At 31.9% G+C, this 27,609-nt stretch overlaps 2 protein-coding genes and 1 pseudogene across 2 annotated transcripts; 1 reads left to right on the top strand and 2 right to left on the bottom strand.

Moving 5' to 3' along the window:
• On the top strand, positions 1-16,173 carry LOC146534139 (kinesin-like protein KIF12). The gene is made up of 13 exons (XM_085194312.1): positions 1-705; positions 932-1,073; positions 6,499-6,591; positions 7,159-7,312; positions 7,825-7,956; positions 10,526-10,666; positions 11,081-11,222; positions 11,492-11,719; positions 12,232-12,347; positions 12,693-12,797; positions 13,085-13,199; positions 13,687-13,903; positions 14,835-16,173. Exons 1-13 carry the CDS (start codon positions 555-557, stop codon positions 14,956-14,958), a joined length of 1,860 nt encoding a protein of 619 aa, XP_085050438.1. The 5' UTR covers positions 1-554; the 3' UTR covers positions 14,959-16,173.
• On the bottom strand, positions 15,504-27,407 carry LOC146534140 (synaptic vesicle glycoprotein 2C-like). Its single transcript, XM_085194313.1, has 10 exons — positions 26,888-27,407; positions 20,293-20,454; positions 19,910-20,072; positions 18,644-18,765; positions 17,522-17,760; positions 17,098-17,246; positions 16,854-16,962; positions 16,218-16,516; positions 15,879-16,006; positions 15,504-15,666 (listed from the first exon to the last, which is right to left on the bottom strand). Exons 1-10 carry the CDS (start codon positions 26,982-26,984, stop codon positions 15,584-15,586), a joined length of 1,551 nt encoding a protein of 516 aa, XP_085050439.1. The 5' UTR covers positions 26,985-27,407; the 3' UTR covers positions 15,504-15,583.
• LOC146534141 (uncharacterized) lies at positions 23,979-25,427 on the bottom strand (annotated as a pseudogene).
• Positions 27,408-27,609: the final 202 nt, after the last annotated feature.

The following is a 27,609-nucleotide window of genomic DNA, read 5'->3' on the forward strand; positions in this document are numbered from 1 at the left end:
CGCTTTGATGTCACTCGCGTCGCTATATTGTAAAATATATTGTTCCCGCCATTTCATACTGCAATAGTTCATAATATTTTACGTCGTTATCAATCAACCTGGTGTTAATAATTATTATAATATGTATATATTTAAATGATGTTCTTTAACATTACTAACTTATGTCGTGAGTAATTGAAAAATATATTCATGTAAAATAGACCATTGACTTCGATCCAGAATTCCTACATTGCTAATATTAGCATCAAATATTCCTGCGAATAGTGATAATTTAAAAAAAGTGTATTCTATATTGCAATTACAAAATGCCTATAAAAAGTGATCGTTAAATGAAAAAACAAAACATGTATGTATTGTGACTATAAAAAACAAATTAACGTAACCCGCATGTGAAAACTCGTATAAGTACTAAATTATCAGGGCAGTTAGCAAAAATATCGCGGCAGCCTAACAATAATGTGTAAATAAATTAATGTGTAACAAGAACCTTAGAATAATGAACAAATTGAGTGTATTGCATTACACATTTAAATAAGCCATAAGTGGTATGAAAAATGGATTTAAAGAATCTACACATCTTCCAACCTCCATCGAGGGATATGATTTACAATCATCGTCAAGCGACGCCTATGAGAGCACCTCCTTCAGCTTTATCGAGAAATATTTCTAAGAGTGCCGATACACTGGTAGCTACTACTAGATGCGGTAAGTGCTCGTTCTTTGTCGATGTAAGAAATAGCCGTTATCAGGTTTTATTCTATAAAGCCCCTAAATAGGCGACAAGTAAATAATCGAATGACTTGTCTCTTATTCTAGATTCTTTATATATTTCACCAGTTCCGGGAGATATGTATATAAATTTTATAAAAAAATACTTAATGTACAGTTTTTTTTATTTTTAGCGTTATTATGATATTTTAATAAAATTCAGGTAAAGAATTGAAAGCTCGCAAAGCTCGGAGTACAGAACAACCAGGCGCTAGTCTTGCTAAAGGCGGTAGTTCTTTAGTACTACCAGCTCTTGGAAAGTGGAGTGATGAAGATAGTGTTAAAAGCAGATCGAGAAACGGCAGGTAATATTCACTATAATTTATAATTAGGTACAAACATAAATTTCTTATTAGCATTGTGGTTTACTTGGTGTTTTTTTTATTATGAAACGGTGGTAGTCGAATATACTCTTAGAAAACTTTACTTTATAAAATGCAATAACTGCAACTGCATTTAAGTTGGTTAAGCCTTTAGCGTGTACAAATGCACATACGAACAGACGAAATATTTTTGAAATATATTTTTTGGGTTCTTTTACATTGATAACATCTAATTATAACAAAAATAGATACTAGAAAAATATTGAAATAAAATAAAAACAAAAAGGCTACAAGTTCGTAGAAATGACTTCGATCAATCTTCACCACCAAATGGAAGTCAAGTGAGAGTCCTCAGTAAATATTTAATGGAGGCAATCAGTTCGCCCCATTGCTAGCTAGCACTTCGGCCATCGACACGCGAACCTGACAATTTGCTTAATCGTTCACTGTAGATAGTGTACATATATTCTATATACATGTATAATATATAATAAATAATAAATATTCTATATTCTATATGTATGTATAAGATACCTAAAGCGCTAATTAACTTTTTTTTAATATCCTGTTAAATTCCTAATCTGGTCCAAAAACGTACGTAGCCATCCCTTACGACCCTTAAGAAAAACATACCCGATGCAAAAAGATTGGATGTTTCAGTGTCCATGTCAGGCAAAAATTGGAGTACCTTAACACTAGATATTCTCTGCTTTTTGCTAGATTCAACATATTCAATAGTAGACAGTAGTGTAATAACAGTAACAGTACTATCATTCAACGCGGCGTTTTTACTACACCTTTTCTCATACAGGAATCGAACCCATAACCATCATTTGTACAGTCGTACACTTCTCAAGTGCACGACAATGACGTCCATCGAAAATGTTTCTGTTAATGTACCTATTACTACATGTTACGTATCACTTTTGTTTCTATAGACATGGTTTCCCGTTGATTTATGGTTATATTGGTAAATACTAACTTGTATCTATATTTACATACATAGATGTATTAATTTTTTTATAATGATTAATATGTTATTTATTATGCTGGGATAAATTGTATTGATATTAAAATAACACGGCCTAATATATTGCTACTTTTGAGCATTTGTAATTTATTTTTTATGTCTGTAATGTTAAGGAGCTCTTGAAATTATTTTTATATCACCGCTCTGGTAGACAAAGCACACCGTTGAGCTCTCCCATCAACACGTAATATCCCGGTAAATGGACGGAGAGTAGGGAACAGTGTGTCTCGGTAATAATTTCCCTCTGACCACAGCCTGTCTTGCTATACGGAAAAAGGAGTGAAACTAAGAAAAGCATTATCAGTGGAACTAAAACTTGTAAAATTTAAAATTCATAGGATAAGAAGCTTTGAAAGCTTTTAATAAGACAAAATGTATAAGACAGAATATACAAATACCTATATAAAATCTATGACATTTCACAGAAAAATTAATGAACTCTGTGAGAATAGTATTACTCATTTATTGCGGCACCAGCTACGGAAATGACTAAGTATACTCTAATTAACTTTAGTATTTTTGTATTTGACCTTGTCTTCTTCGTTTGCTAGGGTTTTGTTAGTATTATTTAAAAATATTAAGACTTTTTTTGCCAAGAAGATGTAAGCTGTAACTGTTCATATGAATTGTTATTTATCTTAACTAAAATAATTGACCTACAGTTGATATAGTCAAATAATGTTGGACGCGTAGTTGTAGGTACGATACCCACTCGGGAGAATTATTATAAACTAGCGGACGCGCGCAGCTTCGCTTGCTTATTGTTTAGGGGTGAATTCTAATGAACTTTGAAACACGTGTTCAATAAAATATTTTTAAGAGTCTCAATTTCAAATTTTATAAAAATCAGTGGCGATTTAAAGATTTTTCTATATAAAATTTTAACCCCTTATTTACACCCCTAGGGGATGAATTAAAATAAACCACGAAACTTATGTTCAATGAAATATTTTTAAGAGTCTAAATTTCAAATTTTATAAAAATCGGTGGCGATTTAAAGATTTTTCCATACAAACTTTCAACCCCTTATTTGCACCCTTAGGGGGTGAATTCTAGAAAACCATGAAACACATGTTCAATTAAATATTTTTAAGAGTCTAAATTTAAAAAATTATAATAATCGGTGGCGTTTAAAAGATTTTTCCATTTCCATACAAACTTTCAACCCCTTATTGGCACCCTTAGGGGAAGAATTCTAGAAAACCATGAAACATGTGTTCAATTAAATACTTTTAAGAGTCTGAATTTCAAATTTTATAAAAATTGGTGCCGATTTAAAAAAAAATCTATACAAACTTTCAACCCCTTATTTGCACCCTTAGAGGGAGAATTCTGGAAAACGACGAAACATGTGTTCAATTAAATATTTTTAAGAGTCTAAATTTCAAATTTTATAAGAATCGGTGGCGATTTAAAGATTTTTCCATACAAACTTTCAACCCCTTATTTGCACCCTTAGGGGGTGAATTCTAGAAAACCATAAAAAACATGTTCAATTAAATATTTTTAGGAGTCTAAATTTAAAATTTTATAATAATCCGTGGCGTTTTAAAGATTTTTCCATACAAACTTTCAACCCCTTATTTGCACCCTTAGGGGGAGAATTCTAGAAAACGATGAAACACGTATTCAATTAAATACTTTTAAAAATCTAAATTGCAAATTTTATAAAAATCGGTGCCGATTTAAAAATTTTTCCATACAAACTTTCAACCCCTATCCCACCCCTTTAGGATTAAAATTTTTCAAAATCCCTTCTTAGTGGATGTCCAGATTACAGAAGTAAACATCTGTCGAAATTTCACGTTTCTACCATCAGCGGTTACGGCTGTGCGTGCGTCTTACCTCAGTCAGTGAGGACAAGTCCTTTTATATATATTTATAAATTATATTGATAGACCAAGTTAGGCGTTGAGGTTCACCGCTAAACATAGTTTTGAAGGTTGAACAGAAAGTGATGAGCGTAGAGTTTTAACACTACTCTTTATCTCTGTACTCTGTCTACCATGCTATAAAGGAAAACTGTGAAATTGCTATATTAGGTACTACTAAACACCAACTATAGGAAATTACTCGATTATTAATAACTTAACTTTAAACGTGAAATATTCTGCTAAAAATTAGCTCACAACAAGCTACTTAACTATTTTACAATCAATACATATGTAGTACTATAGTATTTTTAATTGGCTGTATAACGTTGCGACCCTCATATGTTCGCCGAGCAATTATTTTACTTTGCGGAAAATCCACCGATCGCTATTATGTCTTCAAAATAGTGTCATCATTGGGTATATTAAATGAAAAACATATCTTAATTTTAAACTTATTTTTTGTTATTTATACTTACATTTTTTGATGGTATCAGGTTTGAAGCATCACTAAAAATTATTGAATATGTGAAATATTATATATATCTAAAATATAAATGAACGTTGATACCTTATACCTTAAGGTGATAAATACAGGGGAGGTATTTAAAATCGATTGTCTTGCCAGTCACATTGTGTTTTTTTGACTCTAAAAGAACCAGAAACTTATAAAAGAAACTTTATTCTATATAAATTTATATAGATACCTATAGATAACTATAAAATTATTCATTTAACAAAAAGTTCACCCCTAAAATTATTTCGAATATGATTGTTAAGACGACCTTGATTCTTAATTCTTTTTACTCTAATATAAAGTGTAGAATTTTTACTCACTCTATAACATATCCTAAACCTTTTAATGGTACTACCATCAGATACCTGGTACTAAAATACTAAACAAAATAAATATGTTGAAAAGAAAACCTTGAGCTGTATTTCAAAGTGGACAAAAGCAATTCTAATCTTTTATTCTACGAATGAATTTGACTATTATAATATAAATACTTATTATTATTATTTTATATGTAAATAAATATTATTTTGTTTTAAGAAATGAAAATATTAAATATTTCATTTTCTCGAGTCGATCGAACCCAGAATCTGTCACGTTTAATCACACACACAATCTGTCTCCCACGTTTTCACCCCTGCACCATGACTGGCCTAAATACATTAATGTATTTTATTATATAAGAGTATGTGTTTAGGGAGAACCTTGACCTTAGACAGCCATTTTGTTCGGACGATACACGAAACAAGCTGTCACTTGCAGGAAGCAGCTACTTGAATATACAAGCAGCTTTTAAACTGAAAAAGAGATACCAATCTGAAACTGAAGGCTAATGCATATATTATCATAGATATTGTTTAATTTTTTCTATTAAAGTACTGGATTGATTGTAGGATAATGTCTTACCACACATAAAGTAATTCTGGCCAAGTGGCTATGTGCGTGAAATGCATAAAACTAAAAAACTATTTGTTCTTTTAAATTATTTACATTTAAGGAAATACAATTTTTCCATCTACCCCACAAATCGTTATGTATGAGAAATGTCTAACAGTTTATAAAAATGGCGGAAACTAGAGGACGGAAATATTCTCTCTGCTCGCCGTACATTTTTTTAGCTTCCCGCTTTATCAGCAGGATTTTCGGAACATTGCGTAACTCGACGCCACGCTTTGTCGTGTTACCTGAGCGAGGAAATTAAAATAACTTACTCTCCTTTGTAGGAACCGAACCTTCAAAAGCAAAAAAAGCAATCCATCTGTACATAAAAACGAAATCGAATCATTGTACATAAAAACGAAATACAAATATTACCTACGAATAGCATAGAGGTTTTGAAAGTAAAATAAACAAACATTTTTTATTATTGACTTTGAAAAAACTAAACGTACAGCAATCAAGTAGACCGTGTATCAGTAATTGCGTTTTAAATATAACTTTTAAAAGTCTATCTCTAAACATGTGAATTGTAAGTGTTATATTATGTTTCACTCTACGTTATTTTTTGTTAGTGCAATAAAAAAAATAAGTTACGAATGCCTCGTCTTCTTACAATGTCGCAAAGTAGGAATCAAACTCACAACCGCCACATTTACAGACAGACATTGGCAGGCAAAATGTCTGTCTGTCAATGTTTTCAACGTTTTGAATATACTATATTATTTTGTGCACAATATGTATGTCTCTACGAACGCTTGGCAAAATCGATTGTTATCTTGAATAAAATATTAGAACAATTTGCAAAATAAACAATGATAATATGTATGTAATTTTCATGTTACAGTAGTACTTTTTAAAATTTCTAAAAACAAGGAATGGAAAATGATTGACACTTCCAGCCGAATTCTGGAGACGCCGCGCTTTGCGTTCTCGTTACCCCGAGTGGGAATGGAACTCACAACTATCGCATTTACACTCAGACGCTGCCGCTATGCCACGCTGGCCTCATAAATACAGTAATTAACGGACATAATAAAAATATATGTTTTATAGTGGGAGCAGTAGAGCAGGCAGCGTCGACCGAAGTTTGCAGGGCTCTACCGCCACTCTCAATGTAGATGAAGACAATATCAATGTAGTTGTTAGGTAAGTGCTTTATATTTCAGCTTCACGCTTTATCCTGCATATAGCAGGGCCGAGGAGGACCGACAACCGATGGGGAAGAAAGGTCCTCGAATGGCGACCACGTCTCGGCAAAAGGAGTACAGGCCGCCCTCCAACCAGGTGGACCGACGACCTTAAGAAGACAGCGGGAAACCGCTGGATTCAAAGGGCGCAGGACCGGACGGAGTGGCGAGCATTGGGGGAGGCCTATGTCCAGCAGTGGACCTTAAAAGGCTGATGGATGGATAGCAGGGCAGACAGAAGAAACCTACAGTCGAGAAATTTAGTTATCTGTGTTCCTTCGAATGGCGAAACTCAAGGCCGCACTTTGTTAAACCAGAGCGCACCACAATGACATCATATAAATACTAATGATGTATTGAAAAGAGACCTTGGATGGAAGCAACTATAAACTGGGATTATCTTAAAGATATTCCATAAAACATTAAGATATTGCAAATATACATATACAAAATGGGTGAATTACAATTTATTTTTCTATATTAGAAATACCCTCAATCTATTTAGAACTATTTTTACCGTACACAGAGTCCGACCAACAAACGAAAAGGAGCGTTCCGTTCGGGAGAGACACATGTTAGAATTTCCTGGCAAAGGTCAAATAATTTGTCAAGGAACAGTACCGGGACAAAAACCTAAGGTTTTCTCTTACAATGTTGTATTCGAACCCGCTGCTACTCAAGTAAGTATATTGTAATTACTTATGTAAATCAAATAATAATTTGATTTAATTTTTCATTAACAGTAAGCATTTGATATCGATTTTTTTAGCTTCACACTGTATCCTGCACATAGCAAGGTAGGCAGAGGAAACCTAGAGTTATAACATTCCGTTTTCATTAATACACTTCCGTTCCCCATTTTCCGCCAAATTCTGGAGACATTGCGAGTTGAGTGGCGGAGCTCAACACCGCGTTTTGACTCGTTTCCTCCGAACGGGATTAGAGCCACTGCGTGACAACTGGCTAGAACTCGTATATTAGTTTATTATTATTTTTAAAGACTTGACAGTAGTGTTTGCTATTCAATTAAATGAACATATAGTTCTTTTCTTCATGTAAGGATTCCTTTTAAACTAAAATATTTTATATACATAGGTACATAACATATCTACCATTTGATACGATCCTAATATAATTCGATAGAATTTAAGGTATATTATGATTGTTGTGATAAGTATATCCATTTTTTCAGGAAGATGTTCTTGAATATTCCGGCATAAAACGTTTATTGGAAATGGCGGTAGAAGGGTTTTCTTGTACAGTGTTCTGTTACGGACAAACTGGGAGCGGAAAGACACACACATTAACTGGACCACCGGGACTTGTGAGTAGAGATTTTTTATTAATTTTAGTATTAATTTTAGGTAGTTAGGTAGTAACCCACTTAGTTGTTTTTAAGAAAACCCGGAAAGATATAGCCATTTTTAAGAAAGATATAACCATTATATAAAAAAAAATTTTTATATAAAAATACCCCAGGCACCAGAAATAGAACCTATTATTACTTCTTTTCTGCTATTTATCTCATCATATTAACTGAGCTACGACAGTTTTCACACAAAATAGTGGGCGCCATTAAAAAATCATGTGAACACCATAACCTTACGGGCGGATCGATTGACTTACACACGTCTGTATAAATACTGCATACAGATTATAGATATAGATAGATATTATTTTATCAACTTTTACATTTAATGCATGTGTTAATACTTTGTTATGATGGAACTATAAAAAAATGTTCTAGTAATTAGTATAATTCAGTTTATTTTATAAAATTAATGTTAAATATTTATTATTTATTCATTATACTTTTTTAACTACAGCTGTATCCCGCATATAGCAGGCAACAATGTTAAATAACTCATATCCCGAAGCGGGAATCAAACCCACTACCATCGACTCGTTTACAGTCCCAAGCTTATGTCACTGAGCCAATTCTGTCGACCGACGTATTATATAAATAATATTTATTATTATACTTTAATATTATAAATGTGAAAATTTGTGAGGATGGATCAAAATGAAACAAACTTTCATTTTGACACAAGACTACTGAATTAGATGAAACTTTACTGTCATACAGCTCATACGTCAGAATAAATTGCAACAAAAAACAATTGTCCATACATTATCGATATACAAAATAATATAATATAATGTAAAAAAAATAGTTTTATTTATATTGAATTATTAGGACACAAGCATTGTAATTTCATTTTAGTGTTATGACAGTAAAAGGTTTGCGTGACGTAACACATTGTGTTCTACTGTCCACGTATCACGATTTACGGCTATTAGGGGATGGCTTAACCCCACCACCCAGTACAAGCTTAATAAGCGACCATTTAACGACCACATGTGTCTGTGGTAGCGATACGACTCTTCTTTTTATGGAAGTTACTGTTAGTTCATATATTATCTAAAGAAATAAGAAAAGTTTTAAAGGTCTTAAAACCATATTATAACAAACGAATTTTGATAACTTATAAGTGTTATTATCATTGATACTGTAATGACACATTTGGGAAAATCTTAAGAATATTTTCATGTCTCTCTGCCTCAGATTTGTTTCTAACACCCAACGTAGTTTCGATAAAATATTAAAAAAAAAACAAAAAAATATATAGCAATAATGGTGGTACTTCATTTTATATAAGTTATTTTTGCTTTCTCAACAAAAATATTAGAATATGATCAAAATGTTTATTGATAGTTATCATAACCTTGACCAAAACTGTAAGTGAAAATAAAAATGACGTATATTATCTTTCAAACAGCGCTATAATAATGTTTCAATCACTTAAAAGTATTGAATTGTCAGCGCGCGTCATCGAATGAAATTGAAATAAACGAAGTGATATTAATAAATTACTAAGTTTATTTATATAAACAGAGAAATGTAAATATTTTAGTTATTTTTTAGCAAAGCTTCAAATTGTATCTTATAATCTACTAGTCGCAACTTAGTGAACTCTAAGCCTTCAATCCTGATTCAGAAAAAAGATATACATATTACATATAAATCATATAAGTAGGTATGTTCATACTTGTTCTTTAGGACGTTCTATTTAGCAATATTAATCCTCCGTCGTCGTTTCTTATAAGCCTTCGTAGATTAGGCGCACAAGCGTACGCCTGTTAACGCTACGGTTGTGGGTTCGATTTCCATTCGGGGGAATGAAATATTTAATATTTTTTAAAAATAAATCGAACGTCTATTTATTTTTAAGTTCAAGAAGAAACCTGTTAACTCCAAAGTATACAAATGAATATAACTTTACATAGATAATAACTATTTACAATTATACTTAACTCGAATTAACTTATTTTAAGTAATTATAGTTCGCTGTAATATTATGTTTCCAGTAGGCTATTATTTTCTTTTAATTAGCTTATGTTGTTTACTTTATTATTTTGTTTTTTTCATAACTTCTTGTGTATGTATTGGTAATATAAGAAATTGAAAAGTCTAGACTTTCCATTAATACGAATTAATAATTGAGTAATTATTTACGTTTTGGGCTATCAATACAGAACTTGCGTCAAAATAGTAACTTTTTTAATAATTCAGTGTACAAATGTTATAAATAATTATGATATTTTTATTTCCCTGGCTAGCTTGTCGGTGACAATTAATTCGTAGGGGAGCGGACATCATCGGAGTGTAAACGCGACGGTTGTGTGTTGGATTTCTATTCGGGAAAATTAATTAACAGCCCATGTCATAGCGTTGAGTTCTGCCACTCCTTACGTAATGTTTCTTAAATGGTTAAGTTAATGGAGAACTGAGTGTAGTGTAGTGTAGAACTTAGTCCTATATTCTGTACCTACCCTACTACATAGAACATATATGATTAAGATCATAAATATCATATTTTTTATTGATTCAGGTTGAAAGTGGAGCGAGCCCATTTTCTCCAGAGCACGGTCTCGTAGTACGATCTTTCGTATATCTCTTCCAACTAATTAGAGATCGACCGGAGTGCCACTTCATTTTAAAAGCTTCCTTCCTAGAAATTTATAATGAAAAGGTAAGGAAATAGTAAAATGTAATTACTATGTTGTTTAACTTGTATTACTTATTTGATTTTTGTAAGAATTATAGGCAGGTTGAGGCTGTCGTGGCACAGCTGCACAGCATCTGACTGTAAACGCGACGGTAGTGAGTTTATATCTCATTCGTAGAACTGGATGATTTTCACTTCCACGTTCCGGTAAGGAGGCAAAGCGCAGACTTAAGTTCCACTACTTAAACACAATGTCTCAGTAATTTGGCAGTGTCTAGGGTATTTATTGGGTGTCTTAACAGTAGGTCCCTCTGCCTGTCCTGCTATATGGGAAAAGTATTAAACTAAACATGTATGATTTTAATATTAAATATATTTTCTTGAATATTCATTTCACGCAATAATATTACGTACATCCATATTTAACATAATTTTCAGGTCATAGACTTACTAAACCCGGGTAGCTCGAGGAAGCCGCTTCAAGTGCGCTGGTCGAAGGAAAGCAGAAGTTTTTACGTCGAAAATCAATTTACTGTTGACTGTGAGGAGCTGGACGACCTGTTTGCTGTGTTAGAAGAGGGTAATAGTTATTTTCTTTTTATAGTTATTTTTTTTTTATAGTTATTTTCTTTTTATAGTTATTTTCTTTTTGTAGTTATTTTCTTTTTATAGTTATTTTCTTTTTATAGTTATTTTTTTGTTAAAAGTTTTGTCTATCTACAAAACCTATTGATCACGAATTCCCGCGAACATTTTTTAAAATTAGGATTAGCAATTGTTATAACAATTGCATTCCAAAGTTTTGCTTTTCAAGATTAAACAGATTCAAATCCTTAAAATGTAATACAGGTATGCGCAACCGAGCAGTGGGCACACACTCAATGAACCCGCACTCGTCGCGGTCACACACGATGCTGTCCGTACGGATACGTCGCGACACCGCCGAGGGGCTTCCCCCAACTCACGGGAAAATAAACTTCGTGGACCTCGCCGGGAGCGAGATGACCAAACTGACGAACAGCACCGGGAAGACTTTGGAAGAGGCTAATAATATTAATAGAAGTCTTATGGTTTTGGGTAAGTAAATATGAAGGTATTAGTATGTACATTTAGATATAAATTAAGATTTAAACTAATAATAGCTAGTAGTAGTAGCTAACTTAAAAGTAATTAGTAGTTGACTTATAGTGGGAAACGGAATTGTCTTAGTGCTTACCTAGTGAGGTGTGGGATACAGCGTGAAGCTTAAAATGGCTAAATAACTCGCTTTGTCTTTATTTGTACTAGGATATTGCAAATATGATATATATTTGCAAACAAAAATTTATGACTATGTATAGATAGAAAAGAAAGGAAAAAGAACTAACAATATATTTTTTATAATAATATCAATTTTGATTTCTTTTTTTTTAATTAATATAAATGTTTTTATTTTTATAACAATTCATGGTCGATTTTTTTATATTCTTTCTTTTATTTTTAAGGGCTTTAGCTCCTACTTACAATACGCCAGAATCCCGGTTCTTAAAGTTGGAATAAATTAGATTAAATATTCATAATATTTCGTTATAATGCAATTAAATTTGTAGGATACTGTATAGCACAACTGAGTGATGGCAAGAAGAAAGGTCACATCCCGTATCGGGACAGCAAACTGACTAAACTACTAGCTGATAGCTTATCAGGAAATGGTGTTACATTAATGGTAAAGATTTTTTTAAAAAGATTGAATATCACATTACATTTTAATAAATAGATATCTTAAGACTGAAATTCTTACAAAGGTTGACTCTATCTTTCTAATAAAAAAATCATTGAAAATCGAATTATAATCAAATTATAAGGAAAAGTATTGCTGATTCTTTAAAAAACACACAAAAAAATTGCTTACGCCAAAACATGTGAGACTATAAAATCGGTGAAAATAGAGATATGCTATGTTATCTCTAGATTTATAATAATTTCAAAAAATAAATTATTATTTCAAATAATAAATTATTATTTCAAAAAAAAATATTAAAACTTTATATTTAATAGTTACATGTTTTAGATCGCGTGTATAGCACCTACGAAGTCTAACTTAAACGAAACTATCAATACATTGCGCTACGCAGCGAGAGCTAAGAAGATAAAGTCTAAGCCCATTGTCAAAATGGTAATATTTTTTTATAAATATATTATTACTTGAATTATTATTTTTAACATTTTTAGTGTTATTCCTCAATGAGTCACAAAAATTTTACTATAAGAGTTAAGTAGATCCCGATAAGTTTAATTTTTTTATACGATTTCTAAAAAAGTTTTTGATATTGTTCACATCTATTTTACATATAGTAACTTACTTTAGACTAACTTACGTCATCAATATGTAATACAAGATTATTTTATTATATATAGACTAATAACATTAAAAAACATAATTTTGGATATAAATATCCACAGGATGCCAGAGACGCTTTAATATTAAGTCTGAAAAGGGAAGTGGAGGCGTTACAAGCTGAGAACCAACACTTGCGCACCGCTCTGCACGTGCACAGCGATTATAATGTGGATTATAGTAAGTCTTTTATATATTACTTTATGGTCGTAGTCTCTAGTAATAACACAATATGAACCTATGGTCAGGACACTCTGTTTTCTACTTTCCGCTCTAATTTGAGAGAAAACGTTTTGAGTAGTTGAACTCAATACAGCGTTCTTCTTCCTCATTTTCTTTATTACTGAAGGCCGTGCCCGTTAAAGCATTAATAATGGGGAGTCCAATAATTCCTTTGACGGCGTCAGACCATTGGCAAAGTGATCGATCTCTATGTCTTCTACCGTCTACTTCGAACTATGTGGCCAAAGTATGAGAATATTCTTTATCAATATAACGTTCAAAATATTTTAAGTATTATTGTAAAAGGTCCAATATATCACTCAGGTTAATATATTCTTGTAATAAAAAAAGTCTAAAATTACTGAAAAATAGGCAAAAATATCTCAACACTCTGTTCCTCATGTCTACAGATACTACTATACATGTCACTATTTTTTTCTACCAGATCAAAGAAGTCGCATAACACAGTTAGAACAAAATAAACTCTACACTCTCCCCCAAAGTGAATTAGTGGAGTTAGTGCAAATACACATGGCGGAGAATACAGCGTTGAGGACGGAGAACGGAGAGCTATTCGCTATGAGAGACCAGCTGTTAAGAGACCAAGAGTTGTTGAGCAGAGAGAACGAGAGGCTATTGAAGAAACTGGAAGATGTTAATACGTAAGTTTATTTTATATTCGGTGGTAAGAATATTTACGAGTGGAGTATTGTATTTGACATTTTGGAATTTGAACTTGTGTTATTTATTAAATATGTTGCTGTATTCCTTGGGACCAATTTTATTATTGTTTAAAAATTTTATAGGAATTTTGGACAGGGCTGATTCAGGTCGGTATCTAAGTTAAAAACGCATGATTCATTTTATTAAAATTACATAAAAATAATATTTAAATATAACGAATTGAATGATATTTATTAAGAAATATTCTTCAATTTGGCAAACACATTGTAATATTTAGTATTAGAAATTACTGTTATAAAGCATGATAAGGCACGTTTATAGTAATAAAAAGGATTTTGACATTGTGATCCTGCCTCGAGCTTCACAGTCTTCTTCAGAGGACATCTTACACTGTTCAAATGTTACGACTCACTTATTGCAAATTGCATGAAGTTCATCATTTTACATTTATAAAATGTAGGCAGAGGGAACCTAGTGATAAGACATTACATTCATCGTACACAGTCAAAAGCATTCTGTGCTGAAAGGCGAAACTCTACGCTGTGCTTTGCCTTTTTACTAGTTATCCGAGTGGCTACATAAAAATAATACTTCATTTCCCGGAATTTAATTCGAACACACGCTTGTTCAACACAATTTCATTTATTATATATCATTAATAAGTTGAATTTATCAAAAGGTCCAATAACCACATTATGCTCTCCATTCTCTACTCTATAAGGTATGATGCATTGATAGAATAATTTAAAACACACAAATTTATCATTAAACGTTCCCCAAAGTGAGATTTGAACCAACAACCATCACATCCGTTTTTACATATCCACTATTATTATACATCTACCCTACAAAATCGTCAACAATTATAAAGAAATATATGAATTTCTATACAAAACGAGTAATTTCCAGTGTGTGCACGCGCTCCCCGATAATACCGGCGAGGCCGGCCTACTCCGACGTCGGCAGCAACGACGCCAACATCTGGACTAACCCTGGCTCTGTTGCAGGCAGTATTATTAGCGAAAGCAGTTAAAATATAACAATCTCATAATAATAATTAACTAAATTATTTTAGTTAATATTGCTAAGAATAAAGAAGTAGTAACAAGAATTTCAATGTAGCTTGACGAGAATGTATGGCTTAGTAGTCTCAGCATTTGGACGGTTTTCAAGAGGCGCAGGTTCAAACCATGCTACGTTAAAAAAAAATTCAGTTTTTTTAATAAAGTATTTAGTTTGGAAGTAAAACAATATATTTGGTAAAGTTTGTCATCTAATAAAAAATGGTAATGTTTATTTATTTTTTTGGAACGGTAGTTAAATTGTGGATAATTTATATGATAAACTGTTGATTTTTAAGAAAGTTTTAACCATCTTAATAGATATTTAATATACTCAATTTACAAAATCTTATGTGTTTTTTCATGTGCTACTGTAAAGTTATTACACCTATAAATGAACAATTTAAAATTTCGACTCGATTCAACAACAACAGAACAAATTATATGTCCACAAGGCTAGTGCATTTTGGAAAGATTTGGTTTTTGGTTACAAGTATAAAGAAATAGATATCAAGTATTTCATTTATGTTTACAATTTTAAAAAACCTCTAAGGATATAATTTTATTTTTAATATTAAAATTTAGTTCCATTGCGACTTAGAGGTGGGTCATCTTTTGTAGGTTTTGCTTCTTTGTACTTGCCTTCGATCTCGGAAGTAAAAATGATAACAATCCGCATACTGTAAATAAATACAAACATTTGATATCAATATATTATGTTATATTTTTATTTATACATATTCATGTTCACTATAAATAAATAGGTAGGCAGAGGTTCTCCGTTCCCCACTTTCCGCCGAATTCTGGAGGCATCATCGGTATGATTTTTTTGTTTTGCTATGGTACTTTTTCTCGATTATTAATTTTTAGATAGTATAATGTATTTACTTACTTATTAATGAAGAACTAAATAAGTAAAATGTTGCTTCGCAAGAAGCGTTGATGAGAGCTCCGGCCACGTTACTTCCCACTATAGAGCCGAAGCGACCCACCATCATTGTAAGGCTGACGGCCATTCCTCTACAAATATTAATTTTCAATAAATTTACGATTTATAGTTTCGAAACACATAATTATGTAAAAGTAATGGTAAAAATGGATTTATCTAAAATTTTGTTTAAAATTTCAAATCATAGTTTTATAATTAAGTACAGGTATACTTAACTGATTAAAAGTGTTATAATTAATATTATGTTTTTTTTTATTTGAACGGACCAAATGCAATATTTACCTTAAATTTGTAGGAAATATTTCCACAGAATATGCGTTTATAGGGCCAATTGTGAGTCCCAGGAGTGGCACAGATGATAGGAGTATAGCGAATAGTATAGTTTGCGTAACGAAATTAATTAAAATACAAAACATGCCTATAACGATGAATACTAAAATAAGTAGAGTTTTCTTCCCAATCAGCTTCACTGTGCCACTTACAACTAACGCTATAAATGCGCACGTAAAATTAGCTATTGTGTTTATTATGAAAGTGGTCGGTTCTATAGAGTCGTCACAAACTGCCGAATCTGATGCCGTCTATAAGGAAACAAAACAATGCTTGAGTACACATCAATATAGAAATGTATTGTAAATAAATTATAGATAATCATTATTGCAGGTAGTAAGGAGCCTTGCTTTAAATATTTATTTTACACAATTAGAAGTACCTATTGCAATATAGAAATATTGTCGTTTAGAATATTGAGAAAACTAAATTAATATTGTCGTTTAGAATATTGAGAAAACTAAATTAAAGTTTCTCTACTCTGGTAGTACGTAGCCAGATATTATTTATAAAAAATAATTTCAAATTTTAAAAATATTCTTATTAAGATTTTCTTTCATTTTTTATAAGTAGTTAAAATTAATATACCTCATTAAACCTTTGGGCTATCACTTCACATGCAGTAACGCCGCCATGGCCGCTTCCTGTCAGGACTCTATTTAGAACGTCTGGTAGCCACATATAGAGCCCATTTCCTCTGTTGTAAATATATGAAAGGAATAATTGAAAACTTACTTAGTTCTTAATAGGAATTAAGGATTTCAAAGTACAGCGTCTCATATAGTCATCATTTCTATTTTCTTGATATATAGTATATTTACATATTACTTACGTAGCAAAGACACCGAAAAACAGAATTCCATTTAAAGCCAACCATTTTAAATAAGGTGACTTTAACAAAGACCTCGTTTGAATAACGAATGAATTTAAAAACGTTAGTTTTTCCTTATGAATGTCATCCAGCCTCTTTAGACTTTTAACCTGTTATAAATATTTTTTTACTATTTTAGTATTAAAATGCTGATCATTAGTATTAAATGGCTGAACATTTTTTTTTTACAACAAAGATAAATTTCGCTGTTATTAACATTAATAACAGCGAAATTTATCTTTGTTGTTAGTACTAGTACTTGTGCTATTATAACTACATAGTTATAATAGCACAAGTACTAGTTATTAAAAGTAAAGAAAATAATTGAATAATTTAATTTAATTACGTACACATATACATATATTATGTTGAATTTAATACTTACAGGATAGCTCTCCAGCGATTTTCTTTTATTTCCTGCATAAATTATTTTTAGCACCTGCAAGGCTTCATCATGTTTTCCTTGTGAAATTAGATATTTCGGACTTTCAGGTCCAAAAGACATCAGAATGGCACTAATGATAAAAAACAGCGAATATATAAGCGTTAATAACCTCCAGGGTCGGAAATCATATAGTCCAAAATTAATTTTGAAGTTAAATGGAAGAAATACCCATGCTAGCACTGAAAAATATATTATTTTAAAAACTATTATTAAAAAAAAATAAACCATTTAAATAATACCAAATTTAAAATTCTAAGCTTTTAATATTCGGAATCTTGTTACTAAATTTAAATAAAAGCATTCATCACCAAATCAATTAAGAACGTTCGAAGAGTAATTAAGAACGTAATTAAGAACGGAGAGTTCATTTTTTGGATTGCACTCAAATCAGTTATCGGTTTGTGAGTTAGAAGCTGACAAGCTCATACCACTTTTTACTTACTATGGAGATTGAAATATTAGACTACCATGCAATTATATTGTCGAATCTTAGGAAAAGAAATAATAATCAAGATTCCTGAACAATTTAGACGTAAGATTTGTTTTTACATTTCACGATTTTTATTCCTACTGTATTATGTGTGATGCAGTTACTAATAGAGAGCAATAACGTAAACACCTATTACTACGAAAATACTACGAAACGTTGCCACTCTTCCACTTTTTTATTCGCTAAAAACATACCAAAACGAGAACGGGATATCTCTCGTTCTATTTAACCTATTTTCTACAATAAACTTAATCAACGTTCAACTTCAGCGCCAATACCTACGACTCGATTTCGTGAATGAGACGTGTGCGGTATCGCGCCTGTGGCCTGTCTATGTGCGTCATTCTTAACAAATAGCGTTTTATTTTACAAAGATAATTTTATTATTTATTTTGTTTGATAAAATCATTTTATCATTTTTGGCAAAATCTCTTTTATTTTAATTGTATAACGTTTTATAGAGTAGTTAAAACTATGATTTCATTTAAAGTGGTGATGACAGAAATATTTATCTACTCTATATTTTACGATTTCATATGTAGCCACGAATATAAATTACAATTTTCACTTACGTGGAACCAGTGCCGATCCTGATATTTGCATTGCGTTTACTATAGAAAGTGTTATATCTTTATATCGCGGAGGCATTATTTCACTAATAAATGTATACGGTACTGCTGCTGGGCATGCTATACTGAAATATAAGTATTAATAATTAATATATTATGCTATTACTTTTTATATATACAGGCACTAGCACATTTTGCGAAGTGTTATCTCCCGTTATGTTGTGATGTTACTACATATGGGGTAATACCAGGATAGATAGATAGATAGAAGAGATTTTGTAGTGACATATTTAAGGAGCATATAATACGTCACCGAAACACCATAACTCGAATTCTAATGTTGAACATCTAACATAGTTCCTGCGCGATTCCGACTTAGATCAAACGCAAAAGATATACCGCTCAACATAGAGAATTTACAAAGGAATTAAGCTAAGGGAACAAAAGAATTATAGGAATGAAAGGTTAAATGAGCGTTTTAAAACTCTAAAAGTATTTTAAATTATAAAATGATACGGCAGAAAGCAAAACCAATATTTCTGGGTCCATACAAAATCTTAATTATATGTAGAATCGTATAACAATTACTGATAAACAATGGAATAATCTATCTTGTAGAGGAACTAATTGTTTCAGAATCCTCTATAATTTCAGAAATTAGTGCAAGCAGTTAGACCCTTCAGAAAATGTAGTAATTTTGGAATTAAAACCTCGAATATAAGAAGGAAAGTGGTATATAATACATAAATTAGAAATAATACCTTTTACAATATAATTTAGAAAGTACACAATCATCACAGACGATGTAAATCATATTACTCGTATATCAAAGAATAAATATTATTTTAGAACATGTTAAAGAATATGTAAACACTTTAATAATCAAAGTAAACATAGACTTATTTCAGTAAATTTTAGATTGTATTATATATTTAATTTGAAATTCCATTAGTGATACGAAGTATATAGAAAACATGAAAAATTGTTCCTGTTATCCAGTACAACATTTCTTGTTTTTATCCTATAATGCGACCGATAACTGAAATGAAAATGAAAATGAAATGTATGATGTCGAAGATTTTACTGAACTACGAAATTTAAAGGAGTAAAAAATATTTTAAAAATGAATACTTATGAATCAGATATTTGAAACAATATGAACAACGAAAGATGTCAAATGTTTTTAATTAAATGTCCTGTAGAATAAATTTTCAAATATTTTTAAGGAAAATAATTATATACAAATTACAATAACGATCAGATTATTACCATAGAGAGCTTAGTAGTTTAAATATTGTAAAACTTGTAATATCCGGCATAAATGCTGCAATAACACCAAAAGCCCCAGCAGCTGTAGAACTATATACCACCATCTTCTTCCTCCCTCGTGTATCCACCAGATAGCCCCATGGAAATGAAGTCACAACTATTCCTGCAAAGTAAACCGGGACAATGTAGCGCCAAGATCCAGGTGATCATATCCTAAGTCCATATTATCGTAACCACTGTACAATGAATTAATTTAAAAATTTAAATTAGTATTAGTGAAAGTTTAAAATTTGTATTAGTGCTAATTATAGAAATAAAAAATGTGATAATATGTGTAATATATGTGATAATAAATACTAATGAAATAAAGAACAAAAATGTACCAATATATGGTATAGAACCGATAACACCCCGTTGGGCATTGGTCATATGTAAATCGCATTTGGCAGCAGGCAAAATATATGAATATCCAAATGGTTCTATAATACAAGATATTAGAAACAGCGCTAAGACCAAACTGTATTTTATATTATAGCACCCAATACCTGTAACAAGGAAGGTTATAAGTATTTAAATTTTCCTAACTGTTTGAAATGTTTTTTGTAGATAATTCGAAGCGTACTTTTATACGTTATTTTATTCGGCATATGGTTAAATGGTTCATATCGCGAGTTTTAGTTACAAAATCATTCAATTTATGAAACATACTATTAAGCGATTGATCTATCCCAGGCGCCACCAAAAGTTTACTCTCTCTCTGTAATGTAATATGGATTTCAACCAGTATCAGATATTATTTATGAAACCATTGATATAAAGTAAAAGTAAAGTAAAGTAAAGTAAAATACTCTTTATTGTACACCAAACATGTATCACAATCAAGAGAGATAATATTGTTATGATAGTACAACAGGCGGCCTTATTGCTAAATGAGCAATCTCTTTCAGGCAACCTTGGGAGAGGAGATCATTAATTAAATGGGAAGAGGTGCACTGAGTATCTCATTATTATTGATACGACAATACATACACTTATAAAAGTAAACCTACACATATACATACATACACAAACACATACACACATACACATATACATACATACACACACATATATATATATATGAAAATATATAAATATTAAACATATTATTTGGGTACATAAATATATAATAATTGCATTTGTTTATTATTCTTAGGATTATAGTGTCATATAATATTCCTTAAGTCTTTTTTTAAAGGTTGGTAATGTTTTAGCTTGTCTAATTGTTACTGGTAGAGAGTTCCACAAGCGTATGGATTTGACTGAAAAAGAATTTGTGCAAAAGGAAGATGAGTGGGAAGGAATTTTTAGAGATAAGGTATTCTGGGAGCGGAGAGAGAGATCATGTGATTCACTTAAAAACTTGAATCGTTGTTTAAGATAAGAAGGGGAAAACTAGTTGAAAAGAACGTCATACAGAAGACAGAGAACATGTGTATTCCGGCGAAGTCGAATTGGGAGCCACTTGAGCTTTGCACGAAATTCGGAAACATGGTCATATTTGCGGAGTCCAAATATGAACCTTATGCAGATATTTTGGAGACGCTCTAGCTTGCTTGCTTCAAGGTCGTGCAGCGAACACTGACGATATATTTGAAGATCGTCAGCATAAAGGTGGTAGGGAGAAGCAAGATTGTGACAAAAATAGTTAATAAAAAGTGAAAATAAGAGAGGAGACAACACGCCACCTTGCGGTACGCCAGCAAGCACCGGTGACTATTCAGAACAAGAATCCTGAAACTGGATACGTTGCTTGCGTCCATACAAGTAAGAGTGAAACCAAACAATCACTTTAGGAGATATGTTAAGAGAATACATAATTGCCAGAAGTATATCAAAATCTACAGTATTAAAGGCGTTACTAAAATCAAGTAAAATCATCAATGTCACCTGACGATTCTCCATGCCTAATCGAATATCATCTGATACGTTAACCAATGCAGTAGTTGTACTATGACCAGGCCTAAACCCCGACTGTAAACGATTAAAAAGGTTATTGATTGTTAGATATTTACTAAATTGCTGGTGTACAAGACGTTCAAGAACTTTTGATAGGAATGGCAGGATTGATATAGGACGGTAATCGGACATAGCGGAAGGATTGCGGTTCTTAGGTAGTGGTATTAATTGAGCCTCTTTTCAAGCTGAAGGAAAGGTACAAGTATTTATAGAAAAGTTAAGAATTGTCGTTAGGATAGGAAGCAGGATATGTATGATTGGATTGGTATGATCATTTTACGACTAATACAATCAGAACCAACAGCATCAGAGGTAATCGCCAATATATTCTCTTTAACGCCACTTTCAGTGAATTGAGCGAAGTTAGGATTTTTAGGCGTGGGCAAGGCGCGAATTTGACTTTGGGAATTTAATTTAGTAGTTACATCAATTGTAACAGAAGGTGAGAAATGTTTGTTTAATTTGTTTAAATCTAAATTACAGGAGTTGATATTTTGTTTTGCCTCCCAACTCCAAGTGTTCTTAGAAAATTCCAGATTTTTTCTGTGCTGTCTTCTTCAACAACAGACTTGTGGATATGGCGTCGTTGATTATCCCTACACACCCTGTTACATCTATTCCGAGCTTTAACATATTTTTCACGGTTAATGTCAGATGAATTACTTTTATATTTGGTCTTTGCATTATTTTTCTTCTCTTGTAATTTTTTAATATCATCTGTAAGCCAAGGGGCTGGTAGATGCTTATAGATACCTACCTGCTTATGCTAGATACCTGATGTTCTAAAGTACTTTCTTCATAGACCATGTTCCAATTAATTTATTCAGCATCCTTACGCAAACTTTCCAAATCCATACCTGTAAAGTTACGCTGGAGAAGAATTCTTGATTTAACTTTATAAGAAAGAAAAATGAGGTCATGATAAGAGAATGCAGTTGCATTGCATTGACCATGTAGTTCAACATGGTCAATGGAAGAGACTAAAATTAAATCCAGGAGGGAAGGAGTACAGTTCGGAAACGAATGAGTAGAAGATAGAGGGAGAATGTGCATATTAGTGCTATTTATTACAGCCTTTAACCGACCTGCTCGACTATCGTTTTTCAGGAGGCAGGTGTTAAAATCTCCCATAATCACTGAGTGCTTATACAAAGGAGTCAGTCTTTCAAGCAGCATTTCAAGAGATTCGAAATAGTCCACTGTAAGGGATGGACTGTAGTAAACGCCAAGAAGGAATTTTGTATGCGTGAACATCAGCTCAATGAAAAGATGTTCCGGACTGGCGGCATCACTTGCATTATATTGGGAGTAATTGAGAACTGTAAAAGGTATGTGAGCGCGAAGATAAATGGCAACTCCTCCACCGGTACGACCAGTGCGATCATTTCGAATCAAATTAAATCCAGGTAAAGAATATGCTATTGATGGCAAACAAGGCCTTAACCATGACTCTGATATTAATATAGCGTGCGCATTAGTATTTTCAAAAGAGGACAGAAGATCAGGATAGTGTGTCGGAATACTCTGAGCATTTATGTGAACCACATTAAAATTTTTTGGATAGGGAGAAAAATGGGAGTTCAAACAGTCATTTAAAGAAGGAATGCTATGAAAGCTATTTTCAGATGTACTTTCTGAAACAGAAGAAAAAGACAGGAAGGAATCCGTATCATATGAAGTGTCAGACATTTAATAAATATTATAAAGTAACGTTTGAAATAGATTGTCAATAATATAAATAATTAAAGAATTAAATTAATAGATATATGATATGATAAGCTACAATCTACACAGCTAGCTTATTTAGGGGTGAATTCTAATAAACCGTGAAACATATGTTCAATGAAATACTTTTAAAATTCTAAATTTCAAATTTTATAAAAATCGGTGCCGATTTAAATTTTTTTCCATACAAACTTACAACCCCTATTTCACCCTTTTAGGGTTATAATTTATTAAAATCTCTTCTTAGTGGATGTCCAGATTACAAAAGTAAACATCTGTCCAAATTTCACGTTTCTACCATGAGCGGTTACGGCTGTGCTTGCGTCTTACCTCAGTCAGTGAGGACAAGTCCTTTTATATATATAGATAATATAAATCTATAATAAATAAGTAAATACTATTAGTAAGATTGTGATTGTAGAACTTAACTAATATATAATAATTAAATATATATTATTAAATAATATATATAAAAAGAAAATAAATAGTCTCTAAGTTTTTGAAGTTATTGATTTTTAAAGTTTTTAACCCACCTGCCAGCTGCCAGAAAGATCTTTTACAAAATGCCATTTATATAATGTAATCCATACAAAATGTTATACATTCATACTAGTAGTGCTATTATTATTGATATAATTTATTGTAAATGCTTATAATGTAACAGTTGCTTATTATTTATATAATAAAAGCTTATTATTTATAAAAAAGAAAACTAAACGATACTTGAGGGTAAAAAAAAATAAAAATAAAAATAAATAAATAAAATGAAGGTTGGCATATTATACAAACAATATGTAGCTGACAGATTGAAAGCAAACAAATAATAAGTAATTATTTCTTTACAATTCGTTTCGGACGTACAGTTGTTGTTATGTGTGCAATTTTGTTTGCGGGAACTATTTTAGGTGGTGACTTAGAATTCATTAAGTTTTCCAGTTCAGTGACATATTCGATACGATGCTTTGCTCCGTCAGGTGTTACTACATGAATATTGCCTTCTCTTGTCCAGCACTTGTTGACACCGACGCGCTGCCTCGCCTCAAGAAATACAGTATGGCGTGGCTTTGTTAAGAATTCCGACTGTGTGATACCAGTACCTTTCAACTTGGTCTTGGCGTACCAAACCTTATTTCGCGTAGCAACATCCACAAATTTGATAACAACCAAGGCCGTCCCAACCGATACGATGATTTAATACTGGAACTTGAAAAATCGGTTAGATCGGTGATACCATGGAACAGCAACATTTTTCTGCGTCTACGCATCTCCTGGCGGTTCATTTCACGGCTAATAAGTTCTACCTGCCTCTGCAGGGTATTCAATGCTGAGAGAGTGAAACTCTTGAAGTTACCAAAGTCGGCCGCCAACGAAGATGCGGTAATAGGAGACGACGATTTGTGTAATTCTTGTTGGAACTCATTCATCTTCATGTTGAACATCTCACTCATAGACGTAAGTGATTCTTTTATTGCTTCCATGTTGTACAGTAGTGGTAGTCACTATGGTTATATTCAATTTAATAAGAGTTTTTAAAGGACTATAACACTGGCTGGCGGGTATTATAACTTAGCAAATCATTTGATATGGGAAATTCACAAAAAAAAACTGATTTTTAAGAACAATAAAAAACAATATTGGATGGAGATAACAAAACCGATGTTCACTCTTTCACCTCCTACCCGCGAAAAATAACGAATGTTAAGGGAAGTTTACCAAAATACAATAGTACCAAATGTGCACTTAGATGGGTGTAGACGTTTCTGAGGCTAGCGTAAACAAACGCAAAAATAAACAGACGTACCATTTTACTTACGTAGCAAAAACACCGAAAAACAGAATTCCATTTGAAGCCAACCATTTTAAATAAGGTGACTTTAACAAAAACCTCGTTTGAATAACGAATGAATTTAAAAACGTTAGTTTTTCCTTATGAATGTCATCCAGCATTTTTAGACTTTTGACCTGTTATAAATATATTTTAAGTATCTTAGTATTAAACGCTGATAACAATTTTTCCAATATATCTTCCATGTAGAGACACCAGTGAGTTACAATTTAATTATAAATGTAGATAAGTTGTTTCTTTATTTCAAACTCCTTATGGAAACTACAAAAATGCAACCCAAAAAAATGTAATTTATGCATTAGAAATCTTAATGGATGAATAAATCTATAGATGAATAAAGTCTTTAAAAAAATAAATTGTATGTTTCAAAGCCACTGATCCATTCATTGCACATTTGGTCTAACTAGAAACGTTTATTTTTTTTGTATTTTATCATATATTATGAGTATGTAAACACTTTTTACTGCGTAGTAAATGTAAAACCAGTATTTTATAATGTTTCAATGTAACCTGTTTTAATATTTAAATGTTTTTTTATTAATTAAAATCAACCACGGGCATTGGCCGTCTGGGCCTTTTTTTTTCTTTAGTTTTTTTTGTAAGTTTTACTTATCTGATATTCTTTTATATATATATATATATATTTACACAACGGTGTCTGTATTAAAGGAGTATAATCTATATAACCGCAAAAATGAATTAACGAAGGCTTAGAGGAAAAGGTTAAAAGATTTGTCAGGATTTGAGAACAGTGACTGTGCAGTCTGAAGGAGTCCATTAATCAATATGTCTAGGATTGACTGGAAATTCAGTTGTTCGACAGGTGAACTTGCCGACGACATGTTATATTAGTGTGTAGTTTTTGTATAGTAGATAAACTCAAAAATTACTGAACTGAATTAAGAATTAATATTTTTTTAAGAAATAATTAGTATTAGCTATCAATAATAAAATAAGTGCGCGACAATCATATAATACAGCATGTATGAAGTTAACTGTATTAAATAAATAATCGTGCAATTGAAGCGGACGAAGCTGCGGGGCGGGTCGCTAGTAGATAAACAGAAAAAGACAAGGTCACTTTGAGTTTGACAGTAAAAAATCACACTTAGATATGGAATAACACACACACACACACATAACAGGTTAGGCAGAGGGAACCTGGGAATCTTCTGTTCCTAATTTTCCCCGAAACTCTTGAGGCATTGCGTGTTGAGTGGTGGAACTCAACGCCGCGGTTTTCTCGTTACTCGCTTCGCTCGTCACCAGAGCAAGGAAATGAAAATATAATTTTTTTCATTCCACTGAGTAGAAATCGAACATACAACCGTTGCGTATTTTCAGTCGCGCACTTGTGCACCCGCGCCAGGAAGGGGCTTATTTAGAAAAATGATTATACTATTTTAAACCTGCAACAGAGAGTGCTTGATCCAGATCCGCTTCATAGTGTGTACGAGTATCAGAATCAACAGCTTCCGATACAGTTTCCGTATGATTTTTTGCCATAATAATATTTTTTTATAAAAATGCACGCGAAATATTTTACTTATTTAATTTCACAAGACGACCGCTCTACTTTGATATCACTTCGCAATTTAGTATCTATGTACATTTTCAATGTCTTGACGTACTAATAAATTAAATCATAATTGCGATTCATGATAATGTTTCCTGAATGTTATCAATTTATTTGCATACAAATATTACTATTCTTATGTTTATTACGAACAGTTTACTATTTAAGTCATAATACTAAGACAAGAACAATTGTAGAGACCTTAGTGAAACTTATTCTTTTTTTCTACTCCCACTTACTACTCTGAAGTGCCTTAGCCATTTGATACGAGCGACACAACAGTATGGCAGTTTTTTGGATCAATTCTTTAATTTTTATATTTAGCATTTGACTCTTGTTTTTTTATATTTAGAGGTAGTCGTTTAAAAGTTAAATTAAGGCCAGTCGTGGTGCAGGGGCACAAATTGTCACTGTAAACGCCTTAGGAAATATACACTGCTACATGCAGTATGAAGCAGAAAAGAAATAAAACATCATTGAACATATTATTTCAATAGAGTGGAATGACATGAGGATAAATAATTCATTAATAAGGCTTAAAATATTTTCTCATGA

Source organism: Heliconius melpomene, chromosome 12, assembly GCF_056956725.1.
Source record: "Heliconius melpomene rosina isolate 202511_hmr_F chromosome 12, ASM5695672v1, whole genome shotgun sequence".
NCBI classification, from domain to species: Eukaryota; Metazoa; Arthropoda; class Insecta; order Lepidoptera; family Nymphalidae; genus Heliconius; species Heliconius melpomene.